The sequence below is a fragment of the Pempheris klunzingeri genome, chromosome 1 (assembly GCF_042242105.1).
Source record: "Pempheris klunzingeri isolate RE-2024b chromosome 1, fPemKlu1.hap1, whole genome shotgun sequence".
Classification (NCBI taxonomy): Eukaryota; Metazoa; Chordata; class Actinopteri; order Acropomatiformes; family Pempheridae; genus Pempheris; species Pempheris klunzingeri.
Window position 1 is genome coordinate 13,787,227 of NC_092012.1, and position 18,796 is coordinate 13,806,022.

General features: G+C 39.9%; 1 protein-coding gene across 7 annotated transcripts in view; it reads left to right on the top strand.

The window, feature by feature from the left end:
- plekha7b (pleckstrin homology domain containing, family A member 7b) overlaps nucleotides 1-18,330 on the top strand; it is a 66,619-nt gene extending 48,289 nt beyond the window's left edge. For 3 of the 7 annotated variants that reach the window (XM_070833345.1, XM_070833387.1, XM_070833379.1), the window contains 16 exons: nucleotides 378-512; nucleotides 1,444-1,497; nucleotides 4,375-4,446; nucleotides 5,594-5,674; nucleotides 5,822-5,971; nucleotides 6,822-6,923; nucleotides 7,218-7,329; nucleotides 7,551-7,750; nucleotides 8,717-8,917; nucleotides 9,005-9,119; nucleotides 9,255-9,346; nucleotides 10,112-10,336; nucleotides 12,182-12,409; nucleotides 12,871-13,004; nucleotides 13,294-13,442; nucleotides 17,690-18,330. In XM_070833345.1, coding sequence (XP_070689446.1) covers nucleotides 378-512; nucleotides 1,444-1,497; nucleotides 4,375-4,446; nucleotides 5,594-5,674; nucleotides 5,822-5,971; nucleotides 6,822-6,923; nucleotides 7,218-7,329; nucleotides 7,551-7,750; nucleotides 8,717-8,917; nucleotides 9,005-9,119; nucleotides 9,255-9,346; nucleotides 10,112-10,336; nucleotides 12,182-12,409; nucleotides 12,871-13,004; nucleotides 13,294-13,442; nucleotides 17,690-17,712 — 2,073 coding nt within the window. In that variant the 3' untranslated portion in view covers nucleotides 17,713-18,330. The remainder of the gene's footprint in view (nucleotides 1-377; nucleotides 513-1,443; nucleotides 1,498-4,374; nucleotides 4,447-5,593; nucleotides 5,675-5,821; nucleotides 5,972-6,821; nucleotides 6,924-7,217; nucleotides 7,330-7,550; nucleotides 7,751-8,716; nucleotides 8,918-9,004; nucleotides 9,120-9,254; nucleotides 9,347-10,111; nucleotides 10,337-12,181; nucleotides 12,410-12,870; nucleotides 13,005-13,293; nucleotides 13,443-17,689) is intronic. The other 4 variants (XM_070833354.1, XM_070833362.1, XM_070833370.1 and 1 more) reach the window with 4 other exon arrangements.
- Nucleotides 18,331-18,796: the final 466 nt, after the last annotated feature.

Sequence of the window (18,796 nt, forward strand, 5' to 3'; positions counted from 1 at the left end):
TTCCAGTAGTCTAGGACAGCCAATCCAGGTATGAACATGAATAAGTCCAACATTTTATTTTTAAGGCTCATTCAAGATGTAGAATCTAGAACTGATTTAGCTGACTTACATTATGCCGTATGATATTTGTTTCAATCTTTATCAGTATCTTCAGACAATCCCCGATACCACAGAAGCTCACCCTCCCAGTCTCCATAGCGCAGCTCTAGCTTTTACATTTTAAGTTATTAGGACTTCTGATGAAGCAGAAGTATACTGGTTTTCAACCACTCAGCTCTCTCAGCTACAATACAATGCCCAGATGGTTCTCAAGTATTTTCTCTTATTCCTCTGCGCCTTCACTGGCCACCGGCCCCTAAACACGGGCTTGGCAACAGCCCGAGGAGCTGACTCTGCTCCTCATTCAGCTTCGGAGGCACCAGGCCAAGATGGCTGGTGTGCACAGCCCCAGCGATGCGTTCGCTCACCTGCAGCACCATCAGCACAACGGCCTTCTAGGCCCCAGCATGCAGGTCAGGGGCCCTCCTACTTCCCTAACCTCCTCTACGGCAGACCACAACCCCTGCCTGTGCATTGTGGCCCCCCCTCTCCCCAGCCAATCCCATACATTACTTCCCTGTCATTCATAAGACTGTGCAGTCTGTTGGCATTGCTTGGTTGTCTTGTTTAGTCAACCATTTTTGGCATGGCCCGTAATGCACTCCAGACTCTCCAGAATGCCTTTTATCTGTGCATTAGTGTCATCTCATCCACCTTGTTCAAAACTTTAAAAAAAGCTTTCAGGGGCTTGTGTTAGTCTATCTGCAAAAAGTAATATGCCACATTTGATGCATGTTGCCTGTCGACTGTGCCTGCAATTTACATGTTCGTTTGTTTGACAGATGTCCAACCCTGTGCAGCCGCTAATATAGTATGTAATGGAAAAGCACATTTGTATATACATCTGATAAATCTTTTGCTCTTGATGTTGTCATTCTGAAGTAGCCATCAGGCCACAGGCTCCCTTATGAGCCTGTTCACAAACAGTGCATTGCTGTAAGTCTGCCAGACCACAGTGAAGCTGCAACAGTGCTCAGTAATGACGACTCCACCCAGTTTCGAACATCCAACCATTCTCTGGCCATCCTCCATGCTTAAGAAGAAGCATAAACACTCGGTTTGACCACATCTCATGCACAGGACCTGTGTTGTTCAGTTGTGTATGAGGTCAAACATGAGACATTAAACCAGCTCAAAAATTACACAATTACCCAATTACAGTTTGGCTTTGCAATCTGTGGATAAAAATACAGAGGTAGACGTAAACTGTAATCGAGACCAAGTTAATTAAAGTTCTGTTAGCACAGCCTGAACAGCAAATAAAGGCCTTATGAGTCATCTGGTCACCCATCATCCTTTGCAGCTTCATTTCAAATGATTTATCTCTCCACTGCTCATTTAAAGGCTGATGATACTTACATACAACTGAAGAAGGACCTGGAGTATCTAGATCTGAAGGTGGGCCCCAACAAAATAAATGCCACTTTATCCTTTTCATCCTCTTCTCCATCTCCCCTCTGTGGACTGCAATCTTGTTCTCCTGCTGCTGCCTCCAACATCTGCCCCCCTGTTTCTCCCTTTTCTGTCTTTTCTCTGTTTTCTGCACTGCTCTTTCTGCTGTCTCCTTATGATGGGATTGACATGTCTTTTAACTGTCTTCTTATGATGTAAATTATCCATTTGAGGATAACAAATTGTCTAATGTGAAGTGACTGACATGAAGTGATAACAATGCTTGGCTTCTTACTTAAGTAGAAGTTAATGTTCATTTTGTCACAGTGTTTCTCGCTGGATTATAGTAATGCCCTTTCAGATGCAGTGGGGTGACGCAGTGGTGTCACCCTAACACATGTTGATTGTAAGCTTACCCTGATGGGAATTGAAGTTTTTATACATGGCTGAATTTCTAAAATATTCTAGTCATGTGAACTCCAATTCCTATGCGAGTGTTGCAAATAGAATTATTGCAAAGCCCTATTACTGCCGTATTTAAGCATCTGTCTCATGAAGGTAGCTACCGGCATATAGTCCATTTACACTTGTGCAAAGCATTCGATTCTACTTGATTTGTATGTTTAACACCACAGTGCATTAATTAGAAATCTGGGGTGTGTTTTGGAATGGAGGGAGGTCATCTAACGATTTGTGGTACTTCCTGTAACACCACTCCATTTCCTGTTTCAAAACAGATCCAAAGTATTGACCCGCTGATCGTTTCAGTACACAATGTGTTTGAAAACTCCACTCCGAGTTTTGGGCACTGTTGGAATGTAAGGATGGTGTGCATACAAAGTGAAACAGACCATTCCCCTGCTTCTCAAAAGGAATGTGATGCATCCCAGGAAATTATGCAGGATTTTGCACATGGATACCTTGATACAATCATTCACTGTATGATACTCCAACACTGCTATGAGATTTGAGATGATGTAAAGGAAGCTGTTATGCCAGGACTTCCTTGCATGCGGTTGAGCACATCTGAATGTGTTGAATGTTTGTTTGATGTCTTCCGTTTGCTTTTCTTTTGCTTGTTGGAGCATTAGAGTTGACCCAAATGGTGCTCTTTAAGAAATATACTGGCAATGTGATTACGATATGGGGTGACAACTTACACGTTTGGGCCTCTAGTTTCATTGTGGTAACTGGCAGAAACGGACAACAACATGCTCTTGAAATAGTACCACGGGAACTTAGTATAGCACTTACATGAAGATGGCGAATTTGTGATAGACAGAATATTTCAAAATGGGGTCAGAATTTGTTTATTTTGACAATTGACCTTTGACCCTCCCTGACTGATAAACACCCATGTCTTTGAAACCCAATTCCCCGGCCATGTAACACAAGCTTTCCCAAGCTAAGGTATCATGGTGCTCACTTGAGACATTTTCCCAGACTTGACAAAGCTCCCTCCAGAACCACAGAATACATTATGAAACTTTTCTCACAGGCTGTGCAGTACTCCACATGATGGGTAATTGACTGTGACATGTAGAATAGGTGGATTGCCCCTTTAACGGAGTCTGCCATTTGCACTGGTCTGCTCCGCTGTGATGGGTGTGGTGATCCGCCCACATGTTTCAGCAGACGACTAGCAGACAAATTTCTCCCCCGCTACCCTGAGAACCTCTGGATAGGACACACAGACTGACGGTGCTTGTATTACGTTACTGGTGGCATCATAAAGTCACTTCTAACTGAAAACAGACAAGTTCCTGCAAGAGTACTTTTTGATATTGATGTTGTAAGTTACCTAAAAGAAGAATAAAAGCAGAAAGTATATTAAGCTCACTGTAAGACTGAACCCAAACAGATATGTCAGTCGATTTAGGGATATAAAAGGAAGTAATTGACAAGTGCTCAGTTTCTGTTATGAGTCAGTACTTGCCCTCCTGCATAGTTCTTTCATCATTCATGCAGTCCTGATTACTAATATAGAAAAATGCATCTTCTGCCACTTTCATGACACAGAAATACAACAGGCGTGATCAATGGCAAATTTCAAGGATGGGCTAGTTATTACTTATTATGCACATGGAAATGAAATCTTTAACTAAGAAGAAATTAAATACTAATTTAGCAGCTTTGGAGGCAGATTTCCTTATTTTTAGCCTGCCACTGGCATGGCTCTGCAGATTTCTCTCAAAGTTGCAGGCAGTTATGATTTATCTGTCTGGAGGCAGATGGATCCCAGAGGTGAACTTCAATTTTATAGATCTTAAATAAAGTTATGTGAAACTGAGATGAGGTCTGTAATGCTATAGCTGGTGCAGGTACACACAGCACATTATTTGTTATTTTTCTTACCAGTGGCTTTGCACATAATGTTACTGTTCTCTCCCCCAGCAGTCACACACAGCCTGACCACACCGCCATGAAACTAGAGGCTTTGATAACTTAGAGTTTAACATTCACCCATGTGACACGCTGTAGCTTTATAAAGTGGAAATAATGAAATAAGAATGTTTCCAATTCATAAAATTGTTTAACTAACTTACAGTAAAAAGCAGCCAGGAAAGAGCAGCTTTGGGGGTTTTAGGGTTTCCCCCGATCTCAAAGATGCAGAAACTGCCACTGCATAAATGTTTTGCACAAAGTTTCGTTATACCAGCTCATACTTTTTTTTTTTTTGGTTCTGTGAATTTATTTTTTCATTATTTTATCTAGATCCATCCTGCTTGATTTGCCTAGCAGTCTCACTGTATGTTGGAAATCCAACATACAGTATTGTTGTTATCCGTTTACTGGACATATTAAAGTAAAGGTATTCAGAATATGTCATTCGATTACTGATATTAAACATTTTATTTTATTTGTGGCTATTGGGAATTTCAGGTTACTGGACGTGAGAGTTTAAAAAAAGAAAGACCGTCAAGGCCTGTGAAAATAGCAGAAAGTGATGCTGATGTAAGTGAATCATTATGTTCTCAGGTTTCAAAGAAGCAGTCTGATAAGCACCCTGTTTATCCGTCTCTTCCTTTTCTTTAAGATCTCCATTTCTGACTTCTTATAATCCACTACAGAGAAGCAGCTGACTTTATTCTGACTTTACTGTGTGTGTGTGTGTGTGTGTATGTGTGTGTGTGTGTGTGTGTTCCTAAGTTGTGGTAAACAGAGGCTGTGGAGGGAAGGGAACGTATGTACATTGCAACACTGTGGGGACACCCATCCACAGTGCACAGTGAGGGCCTGAGAGTATCGACCACAGCTTTTATTTTCCTCCCTGCAATTTAAAGGGAAAAATACATGTAATGGGAGTTTTAGATGTTGAGCTGTTAAATTTTTCAGTTTGATTTGCCTGATCCTGCTTTTCTGATTCTTTGTTTTCTGCTGAATAGAGGTAAATAAGATGGATGTCCTGGCTTTTCATCATTAGCATTGTTCCACTTTAACAATTTATAAGAATTATTGCCAGTAAATTTGTCTGAACAATGAATATTTCATGCAATTAAAAACAACAATATACGGCAGCAAAATAAAAACAGCTTAATTATTAATTGAACAGAATGATAAATAGATCTGAGAAAAAATACACTGTGTGAGAAAGACTGTGAACTAGGCAGTCTTATGTTGTTTTCATAAACACATAACCCATTTCTGGGAAAACAAATCTGTCACTCTCAATAAACACGGTTTTCTCCAAAAGTGAATTTGAAAATATGGATTTTTGATTATGATTACTCATAATGGGTATTACCAGATCTCGCCCCCAAACCAGACAGTATAGAGCCTTTTGATATTTCTCAAAGCGCTGATGAGAGGAATTCCTCTGGGCTTTTCACATAGATGAGCCTTATTGACATATTTACAGACAGCGAAGACTACAGTAGACGATCAATTGGTCTTATTTGACTGTGTTGTTGTGAATATAGTTGAGCGAAGACTGGAACAGTCGACGTCTGTTGTAAACAGAAAAGATACTGTATGTCATGTGCCCAGTCACTGTTGTGTCTCTTTCCTGTTTTTCTATTGCATTATTTGAGGTACCAAGATACATGGAAGATTTCAGCCTTTGTTTTCCTTCACTTATTAATTCTATATGTTTTCCTTTTAGGTGAAATTAAGTCGACTGTGTGAACAAGACAAGATTCTACAGGAACTGGAGGCCAGAATACGCACTTTGAAGGAGGACAAGGTTTTTTGTGTTATACAAATTCAACATTTGCCACTCTTTCTCTTGTATATGCAGTGTTTATATGTGTGCGTCAGCCTGTGTCGGTGCATTGGTATGGTCTGTAAATGCTTTTTCTGTAGTGACCGTGTCTTTCGCGGCCCTATCTAGGACAAGCTGGAGTCTGTGCTGGATGTTTCCCACCAGCAGATGGAGCAGTACAGAGATCAGCCGACACATGCTGAGAAGATTGCCTATCAGCAGAAATTACTACAAGAGGATGTCGTGCACATCAGGGCTGAAATATCCCAAGTCTCCACAGTAAGAGATAAGCTGCTCTCACAATTTCATCATGCTCATAGTGGAAAGCACAGCTTCTTCGACTTCTTTGTTAAAGTTGAAATATGCATTGTGCCCACCCCCGCCAACATGGTTAATTTAGTTTCAGCAGATAAGATACTACTCAGACTGTCTCCTCTTCTACTGTAAGCACTTGCTGCCACTTGCATTTTGTTTCTATTGGTTGAAAACAAGATTTTCATGTCTATTTTAGTTGTTCCCTTTCGATGGTTTCTGCAGCTCGCCCACTGTTTCAGGTTGACTGTGACTATCAAAATGAGTGCTCAGTAACAATACTGATGCCACGAAGAAGCTCAAAGTTAATTTCTCCACTACTCAGAAAAATGCTGTAGTTAACATGTTCACTGATATCCAAAATAATCCGTTTTAAAATGGATAACGATGGGTTTCATGAGAACATTTACCAATCAACCACAAGATTACGCAAGAGTATTTTTGGCACAGTTCAACCACACTGGTTGTGTTGTGACGCTCTCTGTGGACACTGTAAGTAAACATAAGGCTGCCTGGATGATTTACATAACAGATCAAGTCCAAGTAATTCAGATGAAAAAGAACTTGATTTCAAGTGAGAAAGCATTATAAAACTGAAGTGACTGAAAACACCTCATCTCTGCTGCTCTCAACTTGTCTCTCAGCATCTCACCACATATGGGCTTACTGTATGTGTTAATTGTGACTGTGAATCTCTGTATAGCAGGCTAGAGCTTTGAAACCATGAAAGTAGCACTGGCTCAAGAGATGAGTACAGTACCTGAAAGCTGTTTCTTGTCTCATTATAACATGGAGTGTGTTCTGTGTTGTGTTGCAGGAGATGGAGAACGCGTGGAATGAGTACAGCCGGCTGGAGAGAGACGTGGACTGGCTAAAGTCAGCCCTGCAGGGACAGATGAACCGTAGTGATCTCTCTCAGGTCTGTGGCACAGTGGGTGTGATGGGTGTGTGTAGGAGTGAGCTACAGACCGCTGATTTCATATGCACAGACAAATAAAAGAATACAGTGTAACTGATATACGGTCAGAGGATCACGTCTCAGCTTAGAGACAAAATAGATGGCTTTTCAATTCACCTTTATTGATCCTCCAAGGGGGGGAAATTCCATTCAAGGGGGGAAATTCATCAGTAGTGTATTACCTGAGGACATAAGTAATTTTACGGTGTGTGTTATGTGTTCATGTGTGTGTTTTTTGTGCTGCTCTGTGAGCAGCAAGAGAAAGTCCAGATCAGAAAAGAGCTGTGGAGGATTGAGGACGTGATCGCAGGCCTCAGCAACAGTAAAGCCAACTACAAAGTCACTATCTCCTCTGTCACCAACCCAGGTGAGACAAGTGCTACCTGAAGGTCTCATGTTTACAAAGCAAATTATGTTCGCCCTCTATGTGATGCAGTACAAGTCACGTGGTCATGCTACAGTAACTCACCATTAAAGCTCTTGATCATATACTTAATACAGAGCATTTCCCATGGGAGAAGAAAGCACTGTCTTAACAACATGGCTGTATTTACATTACATGTTCATATACATTGAATTATTCCCCAGAGAGGAAATTTGTGCCTTCAGTATCGGTGTCATCAGTGCCTTCTGTGTCTGGGAGCCCGTCTGCTATGGAGATGAGACTGTCCCAGCAACAGCAGCACAGCCCCCACCTCAGCCCCAGTAGCCACACCCCCACCCTTGTCTCCAGCCCCAGCCAGCAGCCCTTACACCACTCTACAACCATCACCAGTGGGCTTAAATGGGTGAGTGACCCCTGCCACACAAGTACACTTCAGCTGGTTCTTTTGACATAAAGACCATCTTCATATGAAAGCCAAAGCTGCATCAAGTGTTTGGACTGTGCAGCTCATGTCACTGACTAAACTAGTCACATTTCTCACACGCCGTGCACAGCTGTGTGGCTAACTGTGACTGGTCAAAAACACACACACACACACTCTTTCAGGTCATTGTTTCGACTACACTTTTTTCAGTTCTATATTAAAGCTTGCAACATTGGTTTACAGTGATGTAAAACAGGAATAGATTATATTATTAACATTCTGTCCAATAAAAAAAGAAAATTCTACACCCTTTAACCCTGCTAGACAAGCTTTGTTGTTATAAGATCACTTTTGTTGGCACTTTTGCCTGAATTGGACAGCAGATAATAGACTTAATAGATAATAGATTTGTTGTTATGCACCCTCCACCTTGTATGGTACCCTGTGGAGTTTTCTTGTGAGCAAACATAAGTTATGTTTACATTCAGTGCTACTCACCAAAGCTTGTTGTGATGCGTCCTTGAGGTCTAACAAATGTGTCAAGTGCATTTCCTTTCACATGAAACGTGCCATTTTATAAAGTATTTCAAATCCTGCATCATTTGCATCCATATTTACTGGTTAGCAGTCTGTCACTGACACCTGGTAATCAGTGGGATAGTGTGACACCATTTGCCTGCCTGTGTATTGCGGCGTCCACACGAGTCTCCATGCATGACATAAACAAAACAGAGACTCGCTCGTAGAAAAACAGCTCCATAGTGATTTTAGAGGTCAAAAACTCCAGAGGGAACCTTAAATGTGACTATCCACAAATTTGTATGTAGCATCAGATATTCATTAGTGGTTTTGTGGTCTTTTACAAAAGGACTGATGTACTAGTCAGAGCAATGTGAGGTCCGTGCTTGTTTGTCATTTATCACTAGCAAACAGTTCTGTGTGCAGGGTGAGGATGATGTGCCTCCCAGACCTCCTCTACCTCAGCTCTACAGTCCTGATGAGCATCCCCCTGCTGTGCCCCCGTTGCCCCGGGAGACAACGGTGATCAGACACACTTCCGTGCGCGGCCTCAAACGCCAGTCAGATGAACGCAAAAGGGACAGAGAGATTGGCCAGTACACTAATGGAGACAGTAAGGTACACACGGTATGTTTATATTTTAGAGCCTAAATTTCAGTTTCTCGTCTGTTTCTAATCTCTGTCTGAATATCTTTTTATGTTTTTGTATCTAAGGTGGAACTTCGGCCTTTCCTGAGCGATCCAGAGCTTATGGGCGCTGGAGACGGCTCCAGCCACATCAGTGTGGTAGCATCTGGACACGATGGTTACCAGACGTTACCCAGCAGAGGTACATGGACAATAGAGCCAGTAAACTGTTTTATAAAGTTAAAATCATATTTATTATGTTTAAAATCTCACACCAGCCTTTAGCTATACTGCCAAGTCGAGACCAGCGTTTTAATGTTTGTGGACTTTCCATCAGGAGTGGCTGGCTCCTCGCTTAGGCTAAATCAGTCTTCAAGCATCTCCTCATATGTGACCCTCCGAAGAGCAGCCTCAGCTGTTGGTGTCAAGGTGAGGCTCAGAAGTAACTAACAATCAAATAATAAGGGGTGAATCCAAATCTTGGACACAAATCAGAGAGACAGCACAGATACAGTAGGATGTAACTCCAGTTCTAGATGATATCAATGAAATTCATGATTGAATTAACGGGGAGTTACGTTTTTTTGATATTTGGAACCCACGTTAATACCTCTGGCTCTCCCAAGTCCTCCATCAAACCCTCCCAACTGGAGGTCTTCATGGGTGAAAAGTCGGTGAGTTATTATTTCTGCACTAGAGACTTTAAAGAATACAACGTTCTGAAAAAAATGAACAATGTAACAGTAAAATGTGGTGAATTGTTGCAAATGGTGATAAGTTTGTGATAAGCTTAGCATGTATAATTTATGATTTAAAAAAAGATAATTTTGAAAATCATTTTTACAGCATGATCTTCAGATTTATGCTCTAAATATTTATATTCATTTATATTAAACTTAATAAACCTCTAAATGTATTCAAATCCCTTATAAATATGCATTATTCTGGAGAACACTGTTTGCAGTGTGCATCTCATTCTCGGTGTATGTTTCAATCATTACATTAGAAATGTCTCAGTTGTGAAAACTGAATTGTATATTGTGTTCCATTTTTCTTTTTCATTTTTTTTTTTATTCCTCAATAAGATTAGCTTTTACCTCTTTGTTAGGTTTGTTTTTATTTTCATCCACATCTTTGCTTTCCCCAGCACCTTTTGCTCATTTTATCAACTCTCTTTCCTCCCACTCCTCTCAGGAGAGACCAAAAAGTGCCTTGGAGCGCCTGTACTCTGGGGACCCGGCACGGCAGCAGCAGAGGGGGAAGATGAGTGCTGACGAGCAGCTGGAGAGGATGAAGAGGCACCAGAAGGCCCTCGTGCGCCAGCGCAAACGCACCCTGAGTCACGGAGACCGCCACGCCTCTCCATCGTCTCGCTCATCTTCTACGTCCTCGCGACCACTTTCAGCGGACTTGGGATCAGTATGTCACTAGAACAACATCATACGTCACACTCTCATGCATGACAGCAACCAAACGGAGAGTGGTGAACTACTGTAGTGTGCCTTTGACTACTTAGACTACTTAGTGTAGTCTGTCTTTTCTCTGTTCCGGACACTAAAAAGCTGATAGTAATAAATTACATCAGTACAGTATGGTTATTCACTGTGTGGCTCTTAACTGTGCTTATTACGTGAATGTTGTTTTCAGACTCTAACGGGCCTTTTTCACAGCAGACATTTCGACTTGTCGTAGTAGGAAAAGCTCAGGTGTTACGAATAACATTAGTGATGGCTGTGTTTTATTCTGCTACTTCAATAAGCAGCGACAGTGGGCCAGTAGAATACCAGGACCCTTAAACTGAAGCAACTAAATGGAATTCAGCCATCAGTGCTTTTATTATTTACACTTGGGCTTCTCCTACTGTGCCATGTTAAAATGTCTGCTGTGAAAAATGCCTACACAGAAAAGTGGATAACAGTTTCTGCTTTACACGTAACACTTAGCGATACTTAGATAATTGTGTTTATTGTGAAGTGGAAATAATTCAATTTACACTGAATAGGAATGATGTTCTTGCTTAAAATCTTTACAAATAATACACCTTACCTATCAAACAGATAACACACTAATTACCTCAGATACTTCAATGCCATCTACACATCACATACGTCAATTTTTTTGTATTTCTTCCCATTATTGTCTGTTATAGACACTAACATTGCTTTATCCATTCCCTCTCACCTCTCCTCACTGATCTTTCCATTTCTTGGCTTGTATATTTTTACCATACTATCATACTGTTTTCTACAGTGGCTTGTGCTGTCAGTGTAGTACCCAGGTCTGTTCACCGTAGTCCTGTCTCTCCTCATTTTTTAGATATTAATGCCCGCTGTTCCTCAATTAAGTGTTATTACTGTCTCTAAGCAGTCCATTTACCCTGTGTGTGTGTGTGAGAGAGAGAGAGAGAGAGAGCCTTCTTATTTTCTGCTGGCCAAAACATTGACATACTCAGTAATACCTATTTAAATCAACTCATCTCAAACTAATCATGGCATTTTTCTTACTGGATTCTTTTTTTTTTACTTAAGTGAAGATAAAGATGGTCTGAGTGTTAATGGATTGGGGCCTGCTGTTGTCCCATTTCCCAGTCTTTGTGAGACGAAGCAATTTATCGAGACAACAGGATACTAATGTACATGACATTGATTTCATAGCACAACATAGGTTAAGTGATTTCAGTGTTTGCTCAGCACTTTTATCTGCTAATTAATTGTTAGTTATAAGAGCCTTTCCTTTTTCAAATGTGAATGTTTGCAAATAAATAAACATTATTTTCTGATCAACTCATATTGGCATGTTTTTTTTTTATTTAATATATATTTTTTTTTATCGGAATACATACATAATATGGTCGTGTTTGGTCAAAGTGTCATCAGTGTGAGTGATCTTTCCTGTTTGTTTCAGTGGCATTGTGCTGTCCTCTTTATCAGTGTTGTAGAGAATTTATAGCATGCGATGTGATTTCAGAGTTTTCAACTTCATGTAAGCATGCATATATATGTATATATATATATGTATTTCATATATATACGGATGCATGCTCCCTCTTTTTTTTTTCTTTTTTCACACTTCTACACGCACACACATGTTCTATCTCTACAGACTTTCACATCATGTCGGCACACCAGTGATAATTAGTGTTTTAGATTATTTGTGAAGGCAAGTGAAGTCACTTTCACATTAACTTGCTGAACAACACAACCTGATGCCAGCATCCTGTAACTTGTTTCACAGTCTGTTTTCTTTCCTTTGTGCGTTGTCCAGTGGAAGAGAGAGCAGGACTTTGACCTGCAGTTGCTCGAGAGGGCTGTTCAGGGGGAGGAGGCACAGGCAGTTAGGAGCGTTCAGGGGGAGGAAAGACCTCCCGAGCACAAAGAGAGACCCCGCTCACAATCTGACGAATGGCTGACCTTCCGCTCCATGGCCACAACCCCTCCCGCCCATGAAGTCGACCTAGAACCACTAGATTATGACGTGGACCTTAACAAAGAGGTAAGTCGTAGATAAAAGAGAGCCAAAATGTGTGTAATCACCAAAAGGTACAAAAAAAGATTTTGTACATCCATCCTTTAATTCAACATACTGAGCTCTAACTGCACTGGATGTATAAACCCTTTTTCATACGAACAGAAGCAAAAATTCAAGAAATTACCTTGAAAAATGAGCTTCAACCAACCAGGAAAGTGTGGTTTAATGAAAAGTAAAACCTATAAAATTGTTAAACTACTGTTCAGTCCACAAGCTCTCATAAAAGGGTTTAATCATGAATATGGAGTGTGTACAGAGTTGAGCTGAACAGCTCATGTACAACAACAGCAGTAGGGAATGCAACACTAAGTGTACTGCATGATCGGAGAGGTTCAAAAGGAAACAAACTCCTTATAGGTTTAACTTAGTGAACATTGTATATCCCTCTTGAAGTATTCAACACACACTATGTCTGTTTTATTTAGCTTTCTAAGCCCCAGAAAGTGTTGATTCCGGAGCGATATGTGGACTCGGAGCCTGAGGAGCCTCTCAGTCCACAGGAGGTGGAGGAGCGCTATCGTAAGGTGGAGCGCATCAAGAGCATCTTAGCAAAGTCCAGGTAAATAAAATGACATGATACTGATTTTGCATTTAAGTGTCGCTGATAAATCTCTGATTCTGGGGTTTTCAGGAAATAGTCAGCCAAACAACAGATAACACCAAAATACTCAGGTTCAAGCCCTTTGTTTGCAAAGTGCTAAATCCCTAACACCTTCGAAGGCACCGGGCTGTAGCTCAGGCTTCTCTCTGACATCCCAACAGAAAAGCCCTCACAGCAATCAAACCCATTATTACCCATGAATCATGTTTCGTCAGTGTGGTGTTTTATTTCTTTGTGCATGGGACAGTGTACAAAACCTGGCGCCGACAGTGTCTGTGGACAAGCCAGAGGTGGGGCTGGTGGCACTCGACTCAGCTCTGCAGGAACAGGAGAGGATCATCACAATGTCATACGCTCTCGCTTCGGAGGCTTCACTCAAGAGCAAACTAGTTGCAGGTTCGTCAATCGTATAATTTGAATTTATCTCCTGTTCGTTTGAGCCAGTAGGTTGTTGGAGGTTACATGTCTTTGCTTTTTAAAGGAGTTTAAAATCATTTTTCCACAGAAACACTTACAGTGTAATAATTACTGTATCTAAAAAAAATACATTCATAGTGCATATCAGCACTGACAGTTTCAATAATATTTCTCCCAGTATCAAATTGACATCTTTTGGTTGAAGACAGCATAATAGGGAAAATTCTGGATTGATGGAGTGGAGATGAAAAGGGCATAAGGTGCAGAGTCAAGCAATAAGGCTGTTCATTTCCTAATAACTGAACATTATTCCTTCTTAGGAGCGCAGATAGCCTCTAATTGCAATCCGTGTAGAATCTTTCAAACAGGGGAGGAATCGCTTGATGAGGCCATTTTGTGTGCTGATCAATGACCCAGTCAAACTCTACTCTCCTTCTGCATACCGTTGCTGCTGCTTTGAACGTAGCTCTGAACCTGCATAAAAGACACTGCACTCACTTTTCATCTTTTTCATACTCTACAGCAGACAGGCAAGTTCATTTTCACTGTAGGTGCAGCAGGTTGTCAGTCTGTCTGCCTCACACACACACACACACACACACACACACACATGCATATCTGTCAAACACAGTAACACTCAAGCTGTCAGCGTGTGTGGAAGCTTAATATGCACAGTGAGGCAAAGTCAACAATTATAACATTATTTCCAGCATAGAGAAATGTCAGAGAATATAACTGGTGGCATCTTGTCAGTGGAGACTGAATCAATGACTTTCTCCCCCTTTGGTGTTAAAGTAAGGTATGCTGGTGCACTTTCAAATCCTTGAATTAAAAGAAGAGTCTTTTTCACAGTATTATGCATGAGACACTTCAATAATGCCGGCATAAAAGCAGGAATATGCAGTACTGCAGTAACGTACAGTATATATTAAAAAGGTGATTTTGATTGTTGAATATGTTATTCTGAGTTGATAATAGTTTGGTATTTTGTAATTATGTGTCGGTAATTTCGAAAAGAATCTTTAATTTTGTTGCTGGAGAAAGGATCTACAAAATAAACTTCCCCCTGTAGTGCCTCTTCAACTATTCATTGCTTTTTTTCTTTAAAGATGATGAAATGTTCAAGTGATGAAAACGTAAAGCACACATCACAGCACTGCATACAGATCACAATAAGCCTCAAACGACTGATGGTGCAGGAGATAATGACCACAGACGTTTACCATCCTGATGACTTTCTTATTATCAAATACCTCCAAAGCTTTCACACTTTTGCTATTCTCGAGCAAAGACTCATGTTTCTGGAAATCACATTCATATCATAAATTCCGGAATAAGGGAAGGGTGCCTTTGTCGACTACTTTGCTCATCAATGAAGTTATATTATAAGTAAAAAAGCCAAACTTATGCTGGTTTAAGCTTTTCAGATGAAATGATTTAATGCTTTTCTTTGTCATATATAATAGTAAAGTTAATATTTTTGGGGTTTTGAACCGTCGTTCTGACATAACAACAAAACAAGAATGTGAAGATGCCACCTTGGGCTCTGGGAAAATATAAAAGACATTTTCACTGTTTAACAATTTATAGGCAGAACCATTGGTTGAATAAAGACAATGATCAGCAGATTCATCAATAATGAAAATAAGTGTTAGTTGCAGCCTTAACCTCCATACATCTTGTTCTTATGGTGTATATTATTTATGTTGTTTAATTACATTTCATGTAAACTGCATTTTGATGTTTCATCGCAGTTATACATATTTTGAAAGTTTCTTTTATCAGTGGATATAACTTGAATTTGATATGATGACATATGCAGCGAGGCATATTGCTTTTTTTTGCTTTTATACTAGACCTACAACTAACGTTACTTTCATTATCAATTATTTATTCAATGTTTAGATTAAAATTTCAGTATGTAAAACTTAAATAGTGAAAAAAGCTATCACAATTTGTGATTGTGTCCAAAGTGACATCTGTAGGGTTGTTGCCCAGTCACTGACCGAAAAGATCAACAAATCCAAATGGTTGCTGATTAAGTTTCTGTAAACTGACTAAGCGATTAATCAACTAGCTCTAATATTTAATGCCAAAGAGGGTAATGCTGCTGATTACTGAGCAGGACTGCTTCATGGCAATATTAAATTTACAGGAATTTTGTACCAATGTGATAGAGGAGCTTAATTTATCAGGTAATTTATTCATCGGATCAACAATAAATGCAAAAATTCTCATCTAGTTATTTTAACCAAGGAAAGGTTCCAGAAAAAAAAATCAAATTAAGACAACATATATAGTGATATTAGACTTTTCCCATGATGCCCAGCCCCTAGTGTCATTAGTATGCAAAACACAGGAAGTATAAATGTGGTTGACAGAGCTTAAACACTTTCTTAGTTATTATCCTCTCAGGAAACATAGCAAGGTTCTCGTCCAGTTGCAGCCTTCACTGTGGCCTTATATTTCACTAACAACCACTGTCATTTTCTCCTTCTCTGTTTTCCTTCTGTCTTCTCCTCCGTAGTTCCACCACAGGCTAGCGTCCCCACCCCTCCTCCCCCACCCCCTCCTCCGCCTCCTCCTCTTCCTCCTGTATCTCTGGCGCCTCCCTCTCCTCTAAGCAACGGGATTCACTACACTTTTGTCTAATCCGAGAAGTGAAGTAAGGCCCAGCCGCATGTTTGACTGCGCTTATGCTTTCGAGGCCTCGCTAATTCTCTCTAACGCCGGGCTCCCTCGCACCTCACTGCATGCTTACTGCTCTGTTGTGATTGTAGAAAACACATCTTGTCTAGGTTAGGGAAGCCCTGCCTCTGCTCCCATTATGATCCAAACAAACATCTGCAGGCAGTCTGCTCATCCCACTGTGATAATTGTGTGTAAATTGTTTTTTTTTTTTTTCTTTTTGTACCACTGCCAAAATATTTATGGATGGTTGAGGAAAGAAAGAGCTCAAACGAACATGACTGTTTGTAGCATTGTGTATAATTAACAAAAGAGACACCTTTTGATTTAGCACCTTGACAGTTCAGCAGTCAGCACAGCTGCATTGCACAACACCAATTAGCTCCCCATCTGTAGCCTGGCAGCGAGTCAGAAAGAAAACAGTACATATCACTGTTGTTACTGTAAATGCAGAAAGAGGGTTTGTGTCATTTTACTGCCGAATTAAACAAAAAAAACTTCCATCCATCAGCCAGTACTATCAAATATTTGATCACTAAATTCATTCTAATGACTTATTTATCTATATGATCATCAACCACCCATAGACAAATGGAAATGAAATTGCTGGCTGGAGTTATAAAAAATGTTGTCACACATGGACACACACACATAAAATAATTAGATGTTGATGAATTAACACACTCGCTGGAACAAAACGTCCACAAAGCTGCATTTGGCCTTTGACCTTTTAGAATAAGTCCATGGGGAAAGGAAAAGCATGAAATGGCTCGACTTGAATGTGTTATAATCTACTGTGTAAGGAATCTTCATTCCTTGAGAACTTGTGTGACTGCATGCTTTACTGTGTACTGTTGAGCTTTGTCTGATTATTCCCACAACCTTTTCTTTCTGTAGCTTTCTCCCCATGTTCAGGTGGGCTGCGATGTGTGGTTGGTTTGTAAAAGTTGCTCCGACACTTAACAGTTTTGTGTCCATGGCTAAAGATCAGAATGGCGCACATTGGATATCAAGTTACTACAAGTTATTGTTAACAGTTGTAGTGCGTCTGCTTAACTGCTCACCAACAAGAAGTCAAAACTTCTCAAAAGTGCGTAAAGAGTGATACACCGTAAAGTTGTTTTAACTTGAAATTTGCACATTGAGGACCAGTATTAGACATGAGACATGTTTCTATATACATCGTGAACGTTTCAGTACTCTATAAAGGATGTAGCGTTCACATTAGTGTGGCAGCTGTTCATTGCCTTTTGTGAGATAATAACTTTCAAATGATTATCCTCCACTGTTCCTTTTAGCAATGCATGTGTATCGTAGTTGAAGGCAGATCTAGGTTTAGGGTAGGTCATCACAAAAAACCTCTTAAAGGACCTGAACTCCCAAGTATTTAAACATTTTTTAGGATTCACACACTTAAAAACATAAAAAGCAAACCTCTGAAATTGTTTAATCTTAATAAATTCTGCTGACGATTTTCTTGTTTTCTGATATTTACTGTTCTTCAACTTACTTTGTCTTTCTCTCTTATCGCTTCTCAGCTCAAGCAATTTCTGGACACTGAGGTGCTACTCCACGATGACAATAAAACAACCGAATTCTACAAGAAAAGAGGATTTTGTTTGATTTTGGACAATTAGCCCTTTCCGCACAGCAGTACAAGAACTGTTCTTAACATTTAACCTGCTCTCTGAGGATCACGCAGCATTGACTCAACAGGAAAATGCCAGACTTTGCAATGGGAGCTGCTGTGCTTATTAACTATGGAAGTGTTTAACAAATGTTACTCTCATGATAATAATAATAATAATAATAAAAGAATATTTTCTACATGTCATTGCACTTTGAATTGTACACTGTATCATGTTTTCAAGGTATGACTGAATTGCTTTTACTTGCAGTGTGATATCAACTGGGAACTTGTATGTTTTTCTGTTTGTTCTTTCGTCAGGTACAGAGCGTTAACAACAAGAGGTACTAGATGTGTCATGATGGTAGTATTTTTGTCAAAACTCAGATAATATTCTTACACCAAACCACTTGAAATATCATATGTATGTACCTGTAGCACTGCCAGCCTCCTTTTAGCTTGCCAAAATGAATTTTATTTTTGCTTACATCAGGATGAAAATAACCTTTAACATATTTTCTGTGTGACTGGGGTTGCACAATGGAAATTTATAAAAATGTGAATATTAAAGATATTAACACAATATCTGGTTCATCACACATGTATTTCTTCATTCTGCTTCATTTTTATTTCATCTATTTTTATTATTATTATGTATAATTATTATTTGAGTGAATTAAACACCATTATAGGCTCAGCCATCCGATGACAAAATCAAATCAGACAAAAGTATAAAATTCTATGATATTTAAAAGGAAAATTAAACAGTCCTTGACCGTCTACTAGTGATAAAAAAAGTTGATGACGCAGCTGACACTGCCTTATACTTGACTTGAGCAATAGTCACATTTTCGCAGTCAGAAATTATTGGTGGTGTTCAATCAGCAAATAAACCCCCAGCAGTTACGTTGGGACTACTTTTAGGGAGTTTTAATGTTCAAAATGTCCAAACCCCATCCAGAGATTTAGGGTTTGTTCTTCTTACTCTGAGAAAGTGATCAAAGATAAGCAAGTTTTA